At 35.9% G+C, this 21623-nt stretch overlaps 1 protein-coding gene across 5 annotated transcripts in view; it reads left to right on the forward strand.

Moving 5' to 3' along the window:
* The first annotated feature begins 2467 nt into the window (after positions 1-2467).
* Positions 2468-21623, forward strand: part of NFIB (nuclear factor I B) — a 267392-nt gene continuing 248236 nt past the window's right edge. For all 5 annotated transcript variants that reach the window (XM_023497947.2, XM_031947144.1, XM_031947108.1 and 2 more), the window contains exons 1-2: positions 2468-3188; positions 9362-9893. In XM_023497947.2, the coding sequence (XP_023353715.1) occupies positions 3159-3188; positions 9362-9893 (562 nt within the window). In that variant the 5' untranslated portion in view covers positions 2468-3158. The remainder of the gene's footprint in view (positions 3189-9361; positions 9894-21623) is intronic.

The raw sequence follows: 21623 nt of genomic DNA on the forward strand, positions 1-21623 counted from the left end.
GTGAAATGAGGCTGCAGCAGTAGCGGCAACGGCAGTAAACGCAGCCTCTGCGGGCTGGGCTGCTCTCGGCTCTGTACTGCGGAGACTGGTTGGGCAACGAATGCCCGTGGCTGGTCCAACTCTAGAGGCCCCCAGTTCCCACCAGCCTCTAACTAGGTTTAAAAAGCATGGATAGAAGAGGTACTTGCTTTCCTCCATTGTCTGAACTATTCTCCCTTCTGCTTCTCCATCCTTTCGCATTTTGAAAATTGCTTTTGGAACGGGCAGGGGTGCAGCTGGGAGAAAGAAGGGAGTTCATGGGATAAGCACCTCCCGTGAAAATATCCTAAATAAAGTTCATTCACTCTATCTCTAGTGAGAATCGAGTCTTCAGACTTGGGGTGGTGGTGTATGGAAAGCTATTTCGGAAGATTGAAAACAGACCCGTGAAAGGAAAAAGCTGCTACTGGGGTCGACATTGCCTCCGGAGCTCTGGAGACACGCGCGCGCGCACACACATACACACTCACATACATACTCAGTCTTTCTTACATACACACTCTTTCTCCACCCTGGGGCGCGAGGAGTAAAAGCTCCGAAGCCGCGCCGTTTCCCCCACCCCTCTTTGCACCCCAGTAGAGAGAAGGGGGAGGGTGAGTTCGCTTCCGTAGGCGCCTCGGGCCCCCGGGGGTGGAGACTCGGTGTGAGCCTATGTAGTTGGGTGGAGGAGGAGAGGAGAGGGGGAGGGGAATGTGGAGAAGAAGGAGGAGGTGGCTCCCGGGCCCCGTCCTACGGCTTTGAGCGAGCAAGGCCACGTGCAAGGGGCACCCCGGGGGAGGGCGGCAAATCTCGGAGAACCGCTTCTGGCAGCTTCTCCTCCGTTACCCTAAGGCTTTAGTTTGGAGTGAGGGAGACCCCAATGAACCCCCTCCTCACCTCAGTGAAGACCTTCCCTTTCCTGGCCTCCTCCCTCTCCCGGATTCTTAAAGGCGCATAGTTTATGGTGAAATACAGAGGAAGAGAAAAGGCGAGAAAGGGGATAGACCCCAAGATGGGTCCCGTTTTCTGTACTTTGAATCGAAGTTCTCTAATTCATCCACCAGCAATATCACCCACCCACAATGTAATCGAACCCTGGATTTGGAATTTAGATCTGACTTCAAATCCCGCCTCAGACACTATCCTCCCCGTGCCTCAGTTTCTGTATCAGTAAGGAAAGATCAACTTCCAAGGCCTCTGAGGTCCCATTTAGCTAATAAAGTATGATGTTTCCCGGCACATTTATGCACTTTCTTTTCTTTTCTGGTCTTGCTGCCATGTCTTTCCCTTTTCAGTCTATCAGCCCAATCTCGAGACTGAGTCCCGAACCTCAAGGGTGCCAGTCAGCTACCCTACTCCTTGTGTGTGAATTTTCCATTTTTTTCCCTCTCTGGAGCAGAGACAGAGCTTATTGCCTCTCTCTCATCTCCTCGCTACCGCACAAATCAGCGCAGCGAAACCAAAATACCCGTTCCAAGGCGTGTGTTTCTCTATGTCTGTGTGTGTGCTTGCGCGCGCGGCGATGTGGGGGAAGTGGAGATGGAGTAGAGGGTGTAAGGTTTGGCAAAGAGGAAAAGAGCTGTTTGTAAAAAGTCGTGGTTCTGTATCAGTATGAGGGGGGAGAAAAGAAGGGGAGGACAAGGAGGGGGAGGGGAGAGAGAGAGAGAGAGAGAGAGAGAGAGAGAGAGAGAGAGAGAGAGGGAGAGAGAGAGAGAGAGAGAGAGAGAGAGGGGGGGGCGGGGGGTGTGTGGAGAGGCTGGTGCAAAAGGAATGTGCGTTTGCAGGAGGAGGAGTAAAGCGATGATTGTGTAATTAAATAATAAAACAATCCTTAAGTCTGATTTGGAGAGAGCTGGAGCGGGGTCCAGAGGGTGTAGCCGGTGAATTTTTCAACTTCCAAGTTTTGCACCAAAAGTGTGTGTGGGGGGAGTGGGGGAGCCCAGAGCAGAAAACGGAGTTAGAAGAGAGAAGAGAAGGATTTATCGTTTGGATTTTTCAAGAGATCATTTTTATTACAGTGGGCGTTGGGAAGCAAGCAGCCTCTTAGCATTTCCCCATAAGACACGGAGAGGAGAGTGGTGGAGTCCGGGGAGGCTGAAGAGGCGGCTGGGGCTGCAGCATCTGAGGCGGCGGCGGCGGCGGCGGCGGCAGCAGCAGCAGCAGCAGAGGCGGCTGGGACTGGAGTTGGGGCTGGGGCTGGGGCCAGGGCTGGGGCCGGGGCTGCGGCTGCGGCTGCGGCTGCGGCTGCGGCTGCGGCTGCGGCTGTGCTTGCGAAGAACTGACGGGAGATTGCGTGGTGCGAAACATTTTCCGCCCTTGGGATACACGCACATACTTGCCCCCCTCCCCCTACTCCATACACTCGGTCTCCCTCTTTCCCTCTTCATCTCTAGCCCCCTTGCGCGCGCGCTCTATTCCACACGCGCGCACACACCCTCGCAAACACACTCACTTACGCACACACATACATACACTTACACTCACGACCTTCTCCTAGCAAAGTTTCGCCTCTGATCACTCCTGGATCTTCCTGCATTGCTCCGGACTATAACCTTGAACTTTCTCAGCCTGGTGAAACGTCCCTTTCCCCAACCGTCTTTCTCCTTTTCTTAAACGCAGCTCACCACGAGCAACAAACAAAAACCAAACCAATTCTATCCCTCCCCGGTTCCCAACAAAGACATCAAAAACACAAAAAAGCAAAAAAAAAAGGCAAAAAAAAAAAAAAAGAAAGAAAGTCCCCAAATCCCGGCCGAGACCCAGCTTGCAGCAGCAAATACTACAGCAGCAGTGGCGGCAGCAGCATCGCCGGCGGCGGCGGCGGCGGCGGCAGTGGCAGCAGCAGCAGCAGCAGCAGCAGCAGCAGCAACCACCTCCAAGACGGCTACTGCGCAGCGACAGCCAGAGGGTTAAAAGTGTAGATTGGATTTCACCCCGGGAAATCTAGCTCACGAAGTGAACTTGAATCTTTGGCTATTTAAGGAGGACTGGGTTTGTTAAGTTGTGGTGATCCAGGGCAGAGCCCCATCCTGATTGATCTCATCTTGAGTCTCACATGACCGTAAAATGAATAGATGAAGTTATTGCTTCTGGAGGCTTTTCTTGGGGGATCTCCGGAAAGTGCGTTTTAAGGCGAAGTCATGATGTATTCGCCCATCTGTCTCACTCAGGTATAGCTAAACGAACGGTTTTGTTTTGTTTTGTATTATGAACAACTAGCTGAGCTTAATTGAATGAACAAAAAAAAAAAAGGTGAAAAGTTTAAAAAGTCATTTTTGGTTTGGGTGGGGAAGGGGGAGACCAGTTTTTCTAGGATCCAAATGCAACCTGGAGGTTAATCCCGGTAGGGAAATTGGACTTGTAAGAGAATTGAGATCCAAGGGAGGAATGCCTAACCCCAAAGTAAGGAAAATGTGCACTTGCTCCTTGAAAGTGAAGGAAAGGCCACTTCTGCAAAATGTTTAAGTATAGACTAAAATGTCAAATGAAGAAGGTAGTAAGGGAAATAGGGAGAATTGAAGGGAGAAAGTTTTAATTACCCAAGAAAGAACAGGGCATGAAACGCAGCAATTAGAATTAATTTACCCTCTTTTCAACTACGCTCTTCATTTTGGCCTTGAATGATACAGAGAATTTAGGGGGACATGATTTTTCTGTGTACCGTCAACTAACATTGACTAATGTAATGTAGGATTCTTATTAATGTTACCGATATGGAAGGGAAGTCGACTCTTTTCTTGCCCACTTTGGCGGATTCGGAAAATCTTGACTACACGTTGTTCAAAAAGAAAATGTTTTAAGTACTTTAGTGATAAAGACACCTTTAATTCGAACCTATGTAGTTGGCATCGATGGTTGTTTTGGGCCCTAATATATAACATTCATTTCAATAAGCTGCTTCATTTTGTAAATTTTGCGGGTGTATCATGTATGCATAAAATAGTTTAGAAAAATGTAAGTAAGCTAGTTCTTGTTTGAAAATCTATATACCATATAAAATATCTTGATTTGGGTTTAACATCTTTCTGACAACATCACAAAATAAAATGCATATTTTATATTTTTTTCCAGTTCTAGAATTTTAAATCAAGGTCATATGAAAAGTGATCCCACGGAAGTTGCCTTTAAATACCTGCAGGGTATTTGTCATTACTTCATTAAAAAGTAAATACTAATCCCGTAGTCGTAGATCACATTTTAAACCGTAGGTTAAAACTCTGAAGCTGTGGGACAGTTTGCAGGAGTTTTAATGCTGGCCCTTTTAGGAGAACATGTCATAAACTGTTAACTGTTAACCACTAGCTTTCACATTGGCATACAAACCAAATAGCTAAAGAAGTGAGTAAATCTTTGGGTGTGTTAAATTAAAAAATCTAATATTATTATGATGCATTTGTATAATGGACAAATGATTAAGATTTCAATTGTTTGACAATTAGAAGCCATTGTGATTCAAAAGGATTGAGGCATTCATAAATTGTGAATGAAGATGAAAACAATGATAAGGCTTATTCAGTGATTGGATACAGTCCTGTAGCTTTTTGGCTGACACATTTTTTATTGTTTATATTTTGTTTGGCATCTGAGTATGATTGACTTAGATATGGATATTTTCAGCAAGTTAATGTGTCTTTATTTTAACAAAACTGTGGAAAAGAGGGTTGCTGAGCTATTTGTATTTTGAAAGTTATACATAGATTCTCCTCTTACCATCAAGCTCAAAGAGATATACCTTAGGTGTGTGAATTACCTTTGTTATAAACCATCATCATCATTATCATCATTATTATTAACAAATAAATCCTTTCTGAAGTAAAATAGTAACAATTCTTTAGTCCTTAAACACATGGGTAGATATCTGAAATGTTTCAAGTAATACAAAGTAGAATGCATTTTGCATTTGTACCCTATGCATACTTAAGAAGTGCTGCATCATTCATCTTCACCTGCAAAGTGTTGGTTAATTGTCTACATTTCTCATATTCATAATAGCTGTTTTTTTTTTTTTTTAGAAATTGTTACCAGGAGTTAAATTTAAAGGTTCCCTACTAAATTTTATTAAAAGAATATTAGCTTAAGCTTAGGCTCAATTTATACAGAGGAAAAAATGTGCAGCAATTTCTTGGCATAAAAAATTTTGAACATATAATTCATGCATATTCATGCAGTGGTTATACAAGCATTTGCAGATATGTACTCTGTAATATATATTTTTGGTAGCTTGTTTTTTACTTTTTTGAATAATATCTTCCTTATTGTCTTAATAAATCTATTTTTAGGGTTTAAGGCTTATGTGATGAGCAACTATTTTTGGAGGTCATGTTTAATAGAAGTCTTAAGTGTTAGGTTGTAGCAAACATTAAAATGTTACAAAAGTTAAGACTAAGTAACTGTTTTGGTTTTATATCACAGTCTCTTTTATGTTGGTAATGGTGCTGAATGTTTATATCAAAACATTTTCTAAGATTTATAAACACAAATTAGAGTAGATCATTTGATTAGTAAGAACTTTTTTAAAAAAGGGGCAGCATATTCAATGTAGTCAGATACCTGTTTTTTTAGAACATCTTAATTTTAAAGGCACTATTGTTAAAAGCTGATATTCAGTAGTTTGGTATGCTGCTTTATTGGTACTTCATACATGCCGAGAATATAAAGCAGACCTGTAAGGAAAAATACAGTATGGTTACATATGATTTAATGTTTCCTTGTTCTTGCCACAAATAATATTAAGCTATAATAATGTATTGTTTTCTAGGAATAGTAGGATCCAATTATTATTTTTCCTTATGTGCTTTCAGTTTTTTCTGATAGTTTTTTAATACTTTTTTTTTTAACATAGCCGATCCTTCAGAACTATCCGCTCTCCCCTCCTGCCCCCCAAATTGTTCAAATTTTCCTTCTCCATTTTAGAAGCCATTGATTTCTTAAATCAGAAAACTGATTTAGGACACTGAAAAAGTTTTCATATTGAGATTATAATGTATAGTTTGTTTCTTTCCTCTGTCTTTTAATTTGATAACATTTGGGAATTAGGAAAAAATGGAAGTTGCAAAGATCAAAGTTTTTTTTTTTAATTTTTTTAAACCAGAACTGAGAAAAGGTGGCCAACTACTGACTTGGATTGTAAGAGTTAAAAGTTTAGATATTTAATTTCTCTAATTCTTCAAGTATTTCAAAGTAACTTGCATTTTTGTTTAAAATTAGAATGCATTTTGTGCAACTGATCCATCTAAGGGGATATTTGAAAGTCTGTACTTTAATAAATCACTTCTGTATGTGTGAAGACAGCTACTTATGATCCACATTCATGTCACATAAAATCATTAAAAAATATATTGCCTCTGACAATGTTACAAACCAATCAAATGGAGTAAATGGCATTTTAGTCATGTTAGTGGAGAAAGGTATATAACTAATAGCAAGTCTCCATTTAGAATCATTTATGCCTCTTGTCAGGCAGTGTTTCATTTGAAAGGAATCCAGATAGACAATGAAGCTCTAAAAGATAATTAATAAGAGTGGTTTAAAGGCTGAGAAAGTTTGCCACTTTTGTGCTTAATTCCTTCCCTCCAATATATTCCTTATAATTATTTTTGCCAGTATCATTTTAAACATTTTCAGAATTATTTTTAAAAGTTTGTGCTTTATGTTTATCTATAAAATAACATCATTCAGGAAACAGATGAATCTAAAAATTGTATCTTCTATATTTAAAGTAGCTTATTAATTTTTGACATTCATGAAAGGATTAACAGTATTATTCATACTTCAGTGTTTACATTAAAGTAGGTTTAGTAAAAACTGACTGTTATCTCTGTATAGGAAATAGAAATGTCGCCAAACATACCACTTCAGAACATGAGTATTTAAGTATTTCTGCAATGCTTAATACCTGTTAAAATAACACTGCGCACTTTTAAGTGTGGCAAGTGTTGTGTGGAAGAGAAAGTTTCCCTTAACTCTAAAATTCTTAAGTTAAAAGAATCAAAGATGATTTATTAATCATATCAATAAATCATATGCAAAGGTGAGATTTGTAGAGAGTAAGCTGTAAAGAAACACACAAGTCCAAGTTTCCCTTAGAAGCTTTCACTGAACATATTTTTCTTAGGGGAATAAGAAAACTTTCTGTAGTTACAGTGAAAGCTAAAAGCATGGCATCAGAAAGTGTATGGAGATAGGGAGGTCTTATCATGGGCTGTGGTTGCTCAGAGCAGGGCTGCCTTCCCACACAAAGAACAGATTGTGGTTAACTCTTTCCATGTCCTAGTTTTATGTGCTTGCATAGTAACTGAATTGTTCAAATCTCTGCTGGAAACTCCTGATCAGTTTAATGATTTCCTCTGTGGTACTTCATGATGCTTCATGCTGTAATGTAATCATCTGCATCCTGTATTATAAAATTTTGATTCCATTTTTCTTCTGTTATAACTGTGTTTTAAGGCAATACATGAAATATTATGGGTACATTAATGACAGTGTGTATATGTGTGTGTGTGTGTGTGTGTGTGTGTGTGTGTGTTTTGAGGAGTTCATGCCCTCCTCCCCCCCAAAAAAAAAATCTCAAGCATTTTCATTGTCTAAATGGGCTAAACTAGTATTTAACTATTCTTTAGTAATGGATACTATTAATTAATCTTATTTAAAGCTTGGTTGATTAGTCAATATGAAATTTTTAGGACACTTTTTTTTTTGTCATAAAGTCATTGGCTGTACTTTCAGCATTTTTACCTAATGGAATTAATCAGTCTGCTGATTAAACATAATTCATTCCACATTTGTCAGAGTGGCTACCATTAATCCATAAACTGTAACTTGGGATATAGTCACTTAAAGAGAGTCAGTTTGTGGTTTGGGTTGACAGTATAATCAATTTGACCAAGAACTGTTGAGAAGCTCTTAAAAGTAAAACAGCTTTGGTAGATACTCTGCCACCAGATCAAGATGAAAGGCCTTAAATTCTATTTGTTGTAAATTTTGAATTTTTGCATCTATATTTACAGTGAGGATTTATAAGTTGGGAAGAGCTTTTCTAAAAAAGGTATACAAGAATCAGCTCAAGACAGGAAGTAATGAAAAATTGAATAGTTTTCTATTCCTGCAATTATTTCCCTAGTCTTCAACGGAGGCAATAACAATATAGAAACCTATAAGCAATCCAATGAATTATAAGTGAGAGGCAGCTACACTGTATTTACATGTATTTGCACACATGCAAATGTTTAAATATGGTAGAGGAGTTGCATAGATTCTACAAAAGCAGTATTTGACCAGTGGGGCACTCCTAATGTCACTCTGTCACGGTGTACAGAAACACAAAGAATGTTAAGTTTGTGCCAAGTTGCCATTTTTCATTGTTCACCTCAGATTGATTTTTAAGGGGTTTAGAATAATTGCCACACTCATGTGATCAGTTAACAAATTAACTGACTCTGTGGGACTTCCTATCCTATAGAGGAAGCTGCCAGAAGATCATTAATGTAATTTTAGTTTTCAACTTCATAAACTTTTGTTTCACAAAGTTAGCCGGGGGGAGGAGGGGAAGGGAGGGAGAACATGCAGTGCTTAAAATATGGAAACCTTTGGTTTGGGCCTTCTCTAATCCATGCTTTATCTTTTACTTACTTTCTTTTACTGTATTACTGGTTTCTGTAGTTACCACTACTGGAATGGGACTGTTTCAGTGTTGGAATGTTGGACGTTTGATAAGAAAATGGATCAAGTTTGATGGCGCATGCTCTCTGTGCCACCAGCAGTCTCTTGCTGAGAGCATGCTCCAAAAGCGGGAACTGTGTGGCATTACACTGAGCATGTATATGCTTTGTGTTTCTGTGCCACAGAGAAGAGAAATGAACTGTGGCATCATCGCTCCTGCCTCCTGAACAGCTCTCCTCAGATTTTCCAAAATCTTAGTGTGTCCTTTGTACAATGGTACTGCCTAGTATTAGCTGATCAGTCCAACATTTAAATATTAAATAGGATCCAAGCACTTTGGTCAAGCTTTTTTGAAGAATATAATCTGTATGGCATGGGTGGGGGTGGGGATGAGAGCAGGGGTACAAAATAAAACCTTCATTTGCTTAAAAAATTATCTGCAAATTGTGGGGTGGGGAACAGGAAGGGGGTAACTGTCACAGTACTTCCTTTTCTTTACCTCCTGTCTTATCATTTCAATAATTTTGAGTAATAAAAGGAAATAATACAGATCTTCACACCTAAACCTACCTTTCTATTGCTTTGTATATTTAACTGGTAGGAATTTGTACATTTTTTTTCTGAGCTTTTAAGACCAAATTGACTTTACTTTTCTTCTCTTCTATCCCCCTCCCTTCTTCCACAGGATGAATTTCACCCATTCATCGAGGCACTTCTTCCACATGTCCGTGCAATCGCCTATACGTGGTTCAACCTGCAGGCTCGAAAACGCAAGTACTTTAAAAAACATGAGAAGCGAATGTCAAAGGATGAGGAAAGAGCAGTCAAAGATGAGCTTCTTAGTGAAAAGCCTGAAATCAAACAGAAGTGGGCATCTAGGCTCCTCGCCAAGCTGCGCAAAGACATCCGCCAAGAGTACCGGGAGGATTTCGTGCTCACCGTGACTGGGAAGAAGCACCCATGCTGTGTATTATCCAATCCCGACCAGAAGGGTAAGATTAGGAGAATCGACTGCCTGCGACAGGCTGACAAAGTCTGGCGTCTGGATCTAGTCATGGTGATCCTGTTCAAAGGCATCCCTTTGGAAAGTACGGATGGAGAACGGCTCATGAAATCCCCACATTGCACAAATCCAGCACTTTGCGTCCAGCCACATCATATAACAGTATCAGTTAAAGAGCTTGATTTGTTTTTGGCATACTACGTGCAGGAGCAAGGTAGGAGCAGACTGTTGTTTCTTATATTAGTATGTCAAACACTGACAGGACAGTATAATGGAAGCATGACTTCCAAACATTCTTCTGTAGAGCTGTTTTTTCTTTCTTTCCCCATATACAAGCACAACACTTGGGTTGAACTCAAAAATCTCTAAGGTCTCTTCCAACTCTTAACACTGAATATGTATGTATGTATGTGAAAACACATACATATAAACATATACATAGATATCAGATATATACTTATATATGTGTATATGTACATATATACGTATATATATATATATATATATATATATGTTTATATGTGTAGACTGCTAGTGATATGTCCATAAAGATATGTTCCATCATGATGAAGACATATCATTAGAGTATAGCTGTAACACATATACATTGATGTGAGTAGTTGAACTCTGAGAAAGAAGTATATATTTGGATGTCTTTGAAGTAGAAAATTTACTCAGAATCATAACAAAGTTTAATAATATTACCTTTCTTGTTTTATTTCCCCCCCACATATTTCTGTAATAGCAGATTTTTTTTCAATCCTAAGTAATATGTGTATTTATGCGGGTATAGTCATATCAATACATGTTAAAAAAATCTTTACACTCTCCCCAGACTAAAATAACTAAAATATGTTCTTTTAGACATACCCACTATAGCTCTGAGGGAAAAAAAATCAATTCTCACCCTTACAGAATGCTTGAGAGCTCTAGGAACAAAAGACAGATCTTGTAAAGACCAATAGCTTTGTAAGATTAAATGTTTCTACCAACACCTTCTTTTTGATTGTGTAACCAACCACTCAGTGTTGGCTAAATGGATTACCATTCTGATTTTTTTATAAGCCGTACTATAATAATTTCCCATAGTGAACGTAGGAACATTTAACATTTAAAGGTATGCTGAAAGTTTACAAAGTGTAAATTCATTGAGAATTTTTGAGGGATATGGGCATGGCCTTGAAGTAAAGTTAAAAAAAAAGCCAAAGAAAGATCAAACGGAAAGCATATTGCATAGAGTAGTTTAAAAAAAATCTTGAAAAAGAAGGGAAAGAAACATATATAATACATCTATTCTTTGAAATTAGTAGGAACGAATAGTGATATACATCTTCCTGAATAAGTCACAAACAGGTGTGTATCTCTTGCTATTTTTTTGAGTTTGCAAAATACGTGTTCTTTATTTATGGTTTTTAATTTTCCTTGTACTGTATTATCTTTAAATTGGCAAGTGTTTCTTCTACTCCTATTGCATATTATCAGGCCCTAGAAGTCATCATATCTCAATAATCAATCCATGTTAAAATAGCATTGCCTTTTTAGCAGCATGTCCGAGGTGAACTAAAGTTGTATTTGCCACAGATGGTGGACCATTTTATAACTTGGCCTGGTGATAGGCAAAAATGGCCTGAAGATAGCCAGATGACATACTGCTATCTGATGCTCCTCACATAATTATGAGATTTGAATAATAAATTATTCTGAATTTTTTCACATTTAAAATAAGTAAAATATCTACATTATTCATTGGATCTTTTAGGTACATAGTAAGTTGCCTACTCCTTATATTTCCTCACTAATTTTGCTTGATATATTTTTAAAAGTTGCAATGAAAAAAAATCACATTTAATTTATGATCTTAAACAATAGTAATGGAGATGAAGCTATGGAATTTATTGCATCTTGTTCAAATACATAAAAAAGTTGTAACATCAAATCTCTCTTTTTTCCTTTTCCTCTTTCCTCCCTTCCCACTTACCATCCTTTATAGCATTTTGTTGTTTTGCAGTGACTTAAATATGGCTAAAGATGCTTTTGGTAAAAGCATGAAGCAAAAATGGAACCATTTGTATACTCAAGGTTCACAAATAAAACTATAGAGCATACAATATAGATTTTCATTAAGTTATACTATACAATGGGTTATTTATTAGTTGGATTAACTGAAAAATGCTTTTTAACATAGCTTTCTGAAGTCAATATTGGAAATAAAGTTTAAAAACCAGGTCAAGCGACTTTTTAGTGTAGACAGAAGATTCGCATTCACCTAACTCCTTACATTTTCAGTTTCTTGAAGGATATTCTATGAATTGTATGTCCGTGTATGTATGTGTTTTAGCAGGGCAGGCTGCCTGTTGTCTTATTTTACGTGAATTGGCAATAATTATTCACCCTTTGGATTTGGGAAGATAAGGTGAATAGGGTAAATACATAAATGTTTTCTATATCATACCATCAGTGGGCATATTAAACTTTGAGCAATCTCTAGGAAAAAAATCTCTGGAGAAAATATTGATTTTTCTTTTGTTTAAGAAAACACATACACATTGTCAGGCGATTTTTCATTATTTTACCCTGTGATTCTAATTTGTGCCTTTTCCTACCTTCCAGTGCATCTTCTGTAACATCTGTTGGTTTTTTTTATTTGAAAAAGTCACATTATGATGCTTTTGTCTTTTTCCTTTTTTCAAAATTTGTATCTTTTTCTTTGTCAAGAGTAGGTTAATTATGTCATTTTGCAGTGCAATTGATTAAAGAAGCCAGGTTTTAAAAGATAAGCCTATAGTCAATCAAAGTGCTGCATCTCTCACATAATGACTTTTTATTTCTCCTGTAAGTACATGAAAACCCACTTAACTATGTTTTATAAATCAGGTATAGAAATATAAAGAATAACCTGAAAGAAAAATCAGAAAAGAAAAATGTAATGTTTGAAATTGAATGAAGGGAGAAAATTACTTTTTCCCTCTCTAAATAACTAGGAGAAAAACATGAGGAAGAATAGCTAGAGTGCCAATGATGGTTGCCAGTGGCACCAGGATTGGCATCAGACCCTCTTTGTTTAGCTTAGGATGCTTGTGATTTGTTAGTTGGCATCCGCATTGCAGTGCGGAGTAGTGTTACAATATATTGACAATTTCCAGATCTGAAAATGTCAATAGTCCTCTTGGTTATTTATACAAGATCACATACTGCATCTTTTCAGGAGGAAGAAATAAGGACCAGCTTCAAATAAAGTTTCATCATTGACCAACTTCATATGGCTTTCCTTTTCCCTCTTTTTTTTTTTTTTTTTTTTGGTTCATTTCTTGCTTCCCCTTTTTCATGGTAGCAGCAGCATCCATTCTAGAACAAAAAAAAAGTTAGGAGGGGATTTTACAGAAACTGTAAGCTGTGGCTATCGCTAGTGTGGTTTGGGGAAGAAATTATGAAATTTTAAACATTATTCACAAAATTTAAGTTATTAAAGATTTCAGCACCAAATGATCATTGGGGGCAGTTTTTTTTTTTTTAAGTCCAACCTCTTTCTTATTCAGCCTTAAAAAAAAAAACCAACAACATAATTTCCTCATTTTTATCTTTAAAAAAAATTAGATTAGTAAAAGATCATATTCAATACAGCTATTGATAAAATTTCATTCTCTTCCCCCTGCCTACTTGAGATCATGTATCATTTGGGAAGAACTGCCTTCAAGTCCATAAAATCATTTATGGTATTTGATTGTAAGTGCTGCGCTTTTACTCTGTTCCGTTGCTAAAAGAACCGCCATTTTGTTTGTCAAGTGCCAGGAGAGGGAAAAAAAAGGCAGACAATGTGCTTGATGCCAATAATGGTTGCCAGTGGCACCGAGGTTGGCATCAGACCCTCTTTGTCTAGTTGCTGAATGCCTTTGATTCGTTGGTTGGCATCCGCATTGCAGTGGGCACATTGGAAAGTTTTTGACAATCAGAGAATGAAAGCTGCTGTACTTGTTTGCTGCAGCAAACCTTAGATAAAATAAATCCCTTCCTTTTCTAGATTTTTTTTAGACTGCAGTAGATTGAAACAACTGTTCTAATCTTGTCTCTTCATTTTACTAACAGATTAAAGAGAGCCAACGTTTCTCATATAGTGAATTCTTGTTCTCTGTGCTGTCTTTGTTGCTGTCTTAACAGAAATTTTTTAAAAAGGCAAATCTTTCCATACAAATCCTCACTATAATATAGAGGCTGTACTTTAGGAAAAGCATTCTACCTTGAGAAATATTGTGGAAGACTAATAGGCTGCAGGGATGGGAAATGCATTAATTATTACTCAGCTTTTTTTTTTTTTTTGTTTGTTTTGTTTTGTTTTCTCTCTCAGCACAGCATATTTCTTATATTAGTCGTATTTCCCTTACTTTCTACTCTTTCCATTTGTATACTACTCTTGTGAAAACTCCTTATTTTCACTCTAATATCAGAAAGTTGGGAGAGGTATATTGCAGTGCAAATATTTAAAGAGGAGACATTTCCTAAATGTGATAGAATCTAAGCATCCCTGAATTTTTAAATTCTACATCAGAATATCCCCTAAGATCCCAGTTATATAGTTCTGTTTCCAGGAAAACTAACAAAAAAGCTGTCATTTTTGTTGAAGTTTACTAGATAGTTAGCATTAATATTGCTTTCCGGTTAACCACTATTATCTCGTTAATTAATAAGAAGGATTAGCAGTTTTACCCAAAGGGCTGCACAGAAGGAAGTCTGGCCTATGTGAGCTACTGAATCGCCAGACTGTGTCCTGTCTGGAGGTGGGGGGAGATAGTAAAGGTGGAGAAAGGGGATAGAGTAGGCACTTTTTCATTAAGTAAGGAAGAGTTCTGCAAAAAAGTAATTTTGTTCATTGAGCTAGCTATGAAGTTTACAGATCTCAAGAGATAGCAACTGTTATGTGTGCAGAGATTGCATGAATGCAACAAAGCACAGTTTATGCTCACTTATGCAAACTGATTGTTGGATCATATTTTGCCCTCTTATTAAAAATGTCAAGTATAACTTCAGCATTAATTGATTTTTAAAACTAAAGTTCCTTTTAGTTATTTGGGGCACCTAGGGTTGTGGCTAAAGTGTTGCATGTTGACTGGCATTCTTTTTGGATGTTAAATTGTGTAACAATTTATATTATTACATTGTGAATAATTGTTTTTTAGGGGAAATTGTAATAAATATTCTGTTTTGAAATATGACCCTTTCTGTTTGTCACACATTGTTAGGGAATAAATAATTGTTAGAAAATAGTTTTCTTCCTTTCCTAAATTGGTTCTTGACTTATGGACTAATTTGGGCATCCATTAGTATCGTCACAATAAGCTTATGTAAATTAATATTATTATTTTCGTTCATTAAAGATTTGCTTGTTTTGTGGCTATTTAAAAAATACTCTCCTACTTGAGGAAAATTAATTAGCCCCTAGTGTTGTATAGTAGTTTTTCTCAGTGAAATGTTGCAATTAAAACATGCATTTCTTTTATTTTGTGTGATAGGAAAGTTATACATGTTCATACGTGTGATTTAGGTGACAGTAGTTAAGTTTGCATTTAATGTCTTGTCCTCAGCTGAACTGCTTACCCTACAGTGTACATTTGTTTGTGCTCAGGCTTACGTCTGCTTCATAAGATAAAGTTGTACTCTTATTGGCATTCCTCTATTCATGGATTTAATGAGACCTTCACAGGGAACATATAATTAAAGATAAGATATTTAGCAATTTCCTCACTGATAAGAAGAAAACAATGTCAAAGGGCCCAGAGGTTACTTCTTTTCATGCCATGATATTCCAGACTTATAACAGATTTACTAGACAGTTCAAGAGTTAAAATGCCAAGGCCAGTTGAACAAGTTTGGCATCGGCACATTGATATGGCAAGCTAAATTCTTGTACTCATTTTTCTAAGGGCGAATGAGAGAATATAGCTGATTCATTCTATTTTACAGTTTTTAAATATTACAAGTTATCTTTGTAGCTGCCCAGCATATAGTAGGTCCTTCATATATAATATTGTTTCTGTTGAAGACTGAAGGCAGCAAAGATGTTAGCAGCATAAGAGAGACATTTCTCCTCTTCCTCCAAATATTTATACATAGAAATAAAAAATATTCACTTAGGTTATTCAGTGAACTTTGCATTGTGCCTAAATATAATTTAGTAAAATGTCTCCACATGTGAAAGAATAGAAATCATGTGCATTTTTGGGGGGAGGATGGCTAATTTGATCTAAGTGTACATTTCAGGGAGTGGATGATTGGTTTATAAGCAAAGCAATTCACTGATAGGTGTAGTTGCTGTTTGTGTCTGAGGACATGTGGAAGCAATCCATTTTTAGAAGCCATTTATTATTAATAATTATACTTTTATAATTCACTTCTTTAGAGGTTTTGTGTCTTGAAGTTTTAAGAAGTCCATATAATACATTTCCCACATTATGTGTATTACTGTTTTACAGTGTTTTTTCTTTTTCTCAAGTTAGATATAGAATCTATAAAGAAAAAATGTCATGTGGCAAATAAGTGTTTAGCCCTCAATAACTTACTTTCTGGTTAGCTTGATAGACTATTAACATTTTTGTTTTCTAGTACATATATAATTTAGCAAAATCATTTTCTTTGGAAACTTCAGTTCTTCTGCTAGATGGAGCAGAAAAACCGGAATTCTATTGACTAATTGGAGTAGAATGTGGTCAGAATATAGCGCAGTTGGGACCTTTCTCTGGATTCTCTGGAATAATTTAAAATTAAGATAAACTTTTAGTTTCTAACATCACAGTAGCTTCCCAAGGAGTCAAAGAATGCTATTATTTTAGTATACACTCAAGGTTTGCAAAAAAAAAAAAGAAAAACAGGATAGGAAGTTTTAATTACAACAAAATTTTAAAACTTATATAAGGATTGTAAAAATCCTAATAAGCAAGAGAAAATGAGTTTCTTCTCAAGCAAGTTTCTAGGTAAAAAAGTTCCCTTTGGTTTGACAACTCATAGTGAAGATACTGAAGAATTAAAAATACATACTTTGCAGTTTGAAGTTAATGAAATTAGAATTTTCAGACACTTAAGATGATTTGCAATATCAGAATAAATGAATGGACAATATGATTGTCAAAGCAGTTTTGCAGTTCTTTCCCCATCTCCACTCTTGCCTCTGTGGCAAAGGAGTAATTTTAGAAATCTCAAGGACTGGTGATTATGCTATTGGAAACTTGAATTATTGAAGCAGCATGTCTGAGTGCCAAGCAGAGCAACATAAGAAACTTCCAAAGAATTAGATTCTCTTTTCTGTGTGCAAGGTAGTATTTTTTTTTTAAAACCTTATATTTCTCAATTTAATCATGTGCTGTGGTTAATTTAGCTGGATTCGCTTGTTACAGTTTGGCATAAAACAGGAGTCATTAAAGTATACAGAAATATATTAAAAACTAAATGAATACAGTGAGGAATGTGTTTTTGTGATTAGCTACCATTAGCCTGAAAGTAACAGGATTCTAAATTCATGAAATTTTAGGGATTGAGGTTTTTTTTATTTTTTTGGGGGGGGGGAATGTTAGGGAGAATTGTTGTTTTGTTAAGAAACATTGGAAGAAACAATTACTAATTAGTTGCTGAAATGGGGAAAAATTGGGATTGAATTGAAGACAAAAGTATCACAAAATTTGAATGAAGCAATAAGAACTGTGAGGTGACATAAGGAAGCAGGAATATTTATGTGTGTACACATCATGTATGATAAACACACTTAGAGCTACATAGTTCCTCTACTTATGATGATAGTTTAAACAGGACAGCATTGATGAATCACAGACAAATTAAAGAACTCTGAATAAGTACAATATAATTGAAAATATGGGGTGATGGATGAAGTCATTTTGTTAGCTGAGAGTTGCCTGGAGGTTGTGTATTTTCAGACTCCCAATTTAAGGCAGTTCAGAGCATGTAGCAAGTTTCTGATGAAGTACCAATCAGTAGAAAATGGGATTTGTTTAAACAAGTGAAAAATAAAATAAGAATTGCAGATTAAGGAAAAAATTCTTTAATGCTAAATATATGCAGTTTTAAATGGCAAGTTAGCATCAGTCCCAACACAGAAAAGAGACTTTAGTATTTAACTAAGTGATTTTTCAAATGTATGAATATTGAAGAATCAGCCATTCAAAGTATTATTTAGCAAACAACAACAAATGCAATGTGATAGACCAATATTCTGATGAGTGAAATTAAAGATTTTTGAAAACATTTGAGTTTATAATCTTTGAAAAAAATATGTTTGCATGTTTTTTGCAGCATGAAGCACACTGTTAGCAAGGAAGCCTAGACCCAGTATGAAAATACTATCGTGCCCATGAAGATTTGAAACATTTGAAGATAATGGAATGCATTGTCTAATTTATGTGTATAGGGGATTACTATCTCTGCCCATGGTAATGATGAGAGTCTATCAATGTAAAGGGTGTACCCCAGTATCTAAGAGTCAAAAGTGTGAAAAATGTTCCTGCTTAGGTCAACTTGTATTTTATTATTCTGACATCTGCAGTTTCTGGATGGATTACCTTAAATTTGCTATGCCATGTTAAAAGCCTTGTTTTATGAGGTCTGTCTCAGCTTCTGGCCTTAGTGTCAAGAACCCTGGAACTTGTCTTGTTAGGTTTAATTGACCAAAGCTGATGTGTTAAAACAATTCATTTGTGCTGTAACTTATGCTCAGGCAAAGTTGCTACCTGAATCCCTTGACCTTGACTTGTCTGGGTCATGAAATGGCTGCAAGCCATTTGACCTTTCCATTGTTTAGTAATGTCACTGTTTCCTCTTATTCTTTTATGGTAATGACTGACAAAAAGGCCCCAACCCCGACTTTACACCCCAGTGGATTCAAGGCGTCCCTCTGGAGTAGTTGTATCTTCAGTTTGACATGGTCTAGCTGTAGTAGGGGTTTTCTTTTGTTTGTCGACAGTGATGGGGACAAATTGGCAGCCCTTCTTGGTACTTGAGGTGGGGAGAAAAGGATTTCTGGCTTTTAGGATACTGATTTTTTTTTCTGCTCTCAGTTTACTTTTGATCTTTTTATGACACACATAGTATTTTATTCGTTCTTAAAAAAAAAAAAGAGTACAATTTCCAAATTCTGGATTCTGAAATTCCATTTTTTACTTTTTTTTTTTTTTTTTTGGTTTGCTCCATTAGAATTTTCAGTATTTTAGCTGATTCATGGAAAAATATTCCATGTGATAAGATTCAGGTGTTAAAAGTGATCATTTTACTTATACTTTTGGTTCTATAATGAATGTATCTTTAAAAGATTAGTTTTAAAATTTCATACAGTAAATTTATTACTAGTATTTGGAAGACCTATTTATTCCTGAATATTAATGTTGCAGACAAAATGGAAGAAAATGAGAATGAGTTGAAACTTTAAATATTAGACCACAAGCATTTTTAAAATAAGTTTTTATTACTTACATGCTTTTTTTTTTTTTTTTTTGATTTAGCAAAGGATCATGAGCAAAAATTATGACTTTTGCGAACAGGTTAGATGCAAATATTCATTTTACTAAATGTCAAGAAAAATAATAACTTATCATCCAAGAAACAAAGAATTGGATTTCTTGTTGAATATTTTACTTATGAAACACATAATTTGAGTCTTCTCTTCTGAGAAAATGAAGTCCTATATTGTAGATATCAAAGTGCTTTAAAGCAAATATTAAAACTTTGATATTTTTAATCCTTCTTTTAAAAGATGCCAAATATGATTTTGTAGCCTATGATTTCCCTTATATTTACCAGATTAAATATTGAAAATCCAAGCTGTTATGTTTTATTTTAAAAATTATTGGAGAAAAATGTTGAAGTTAGGATATGTAATTCATATAAGTGCATACCATGTACTGTTTATACCTATGTGAATACTTGACAGATGGAAGACATAATGAAATAGTAAATTCTTTTGACTTCTTGACTTTAGCTTCTTTCCCTCCCCTCTACATATCCATAAACTATAGATTGCAGTGTTTGCCATCTCTGATCTTCCCACAGACATCCATCTTAAAGATCAAGACATTTCAGTGTTTTAACAGTTAAGAGTGACCACTTGATTTCTCAACTTCTTAGGATGGGGTCAGGTAAAGTATAAATAAATGAAATTTGTGGACAATCAACAAACATCATTTTGATCAATAGATTTAGCCTCCTTTTCCCTTTGCCGTGAAACTTATCAAAAGGACAAATCAAGTAGATAAATTGTTTTGAATTCAAGGCCTCTGTTTTCAACTACATCCATTGATATATGGGTTTATGCTAAAATGTGGTCTTTGTGACCATCTAAGTGTCAGAGGGATGGGAATCATTTAGATAGAGCAGTAAAATCAAATTTACATACCATATTAAGAATAAATTCTGGACTGAGGATCATTGCATTCTTCTTTGATGGAAGAAGTATATGGATTTTATCATAGTCATTTTCGTAAGGTGTTCAAAGACCTTTAAGGACTCCAAAAAAACAAACAAACCAACAAACCCTTTTGAATTAAAATGCTTGCAGAAATTCATCCTTTTCCCTCAGTTTGAAGCATTTTAAAATGTTTTGTTCCTTAGGATTAAGATTTTGGATGGTAGTGATAAGTACTGGCAATAGGAGAGCTAAGTGCATGGAGCAGTGAATTAGGACATACTATACAAATCTGTTCTATGAAGCAGTGTGAGCACATTACTAATGGACTGAAGGAAGGCATAGAGAGGGTGCAAAGGATTGGCATAATTAGCCTTTGAATAGGTTAATATTCCCAGTCCTGAAAATTCAGATGACAAGAAATCAATTTTCAAAACAATGTAATTGTCAGTTTTCTTTGATAGGGGTGATCTATGGCTTTAAACTGACCACTTGGTATCCAAATGCATTATTCTATCTAGAAATATGCAGTTTAAAAAAAAGTGTACAGTTTGGGAGATTTTTTTTCTTATTTCAAGTTGGTATGCAAAAAGAATTTCCTCTGATCATTCTATAAATCTCTGAAAGGAAGACGAAAAAGAATTGTAATGAATATAAACAGAAAAAAATACCTTAATTTTAGTGTGAAATGAATGCTGTCACTCAAACATTTGTTTATGATTCATAGCTTTCATACCAGTTCTCTAATAAAAGTGTAAAACTTTTGTAAAGAAAATTTAACTAGTAATATTTGGGAAACTAAGCTAATGTTTTAGATTTGATGGAATGATAACAGCTATAATGTGGATGGATTGGATTGTTTTTAAAAGATGAGGAGACTATTTATTTTATAGATCTATGTAGTCTTTAGACTATCTCTTCTTTTAAAATGATCCTTAATTGGGTCAAAATCACGCAAAACATTTTTAATCGTGATGTGAATGACTTATAGATTATCTATAATTAGCTTTTCCCCCTTAAATTGTCTTCCTTTCCCTTTTTAATGACATGAAATATATGAACACTCAGAGGAAAAGTTAAGTATAAACAATTCAAATTATTTCACCTAGAATAAACATAAGGAAACAAATGGGACTGATATAAGTACTCTGATAATCATAGCAGTTAAGGTTGTTAATAATAATAATAATAATAATTTCTGGTTCTATAGTATTTTCTTTGCAGTAATCCTATAAAATGAGTAATGTAAATATTATTATTTTCTGTTTTGCAGAGGGGACAACTGAGACACCAAATGGTTAACAGTCACTTGTCCAGAGTCATCTAACTAGCTAGTTTTTGTCATAGCTGGCATTTAAATTGAGATCCATCCTGCTTTTGTTTAGCCTTTTCCCTACCAAGTAGAGTGTTTAAATAATGAGACCAAGATAATAAGTTAGATCCTCTCATAAACCATTTATCTCTAGGTTACTTTGTAGCTACAGATTTTACCATTTACCCAAAGCTTTAAAATGCAGTATATTTCATTACAAAATGTCAGTGGTTTAGCGT

Source organism: Sarcophilus harrisii, chromosome 1, assembly GCF_902635505.1.
Source record: "Sarcophilus harrisii chromosome 1, mSarHar1.11, whole genome shotgun sequence".
In the NCBI taxonomy this organism is placed as follows: Eukaryota; Metazoa; Chordata; class Mammalia; order Dasyuromorphia; family Dasyuridae; genus Sarcophilus; species Sarcophilus harrisii.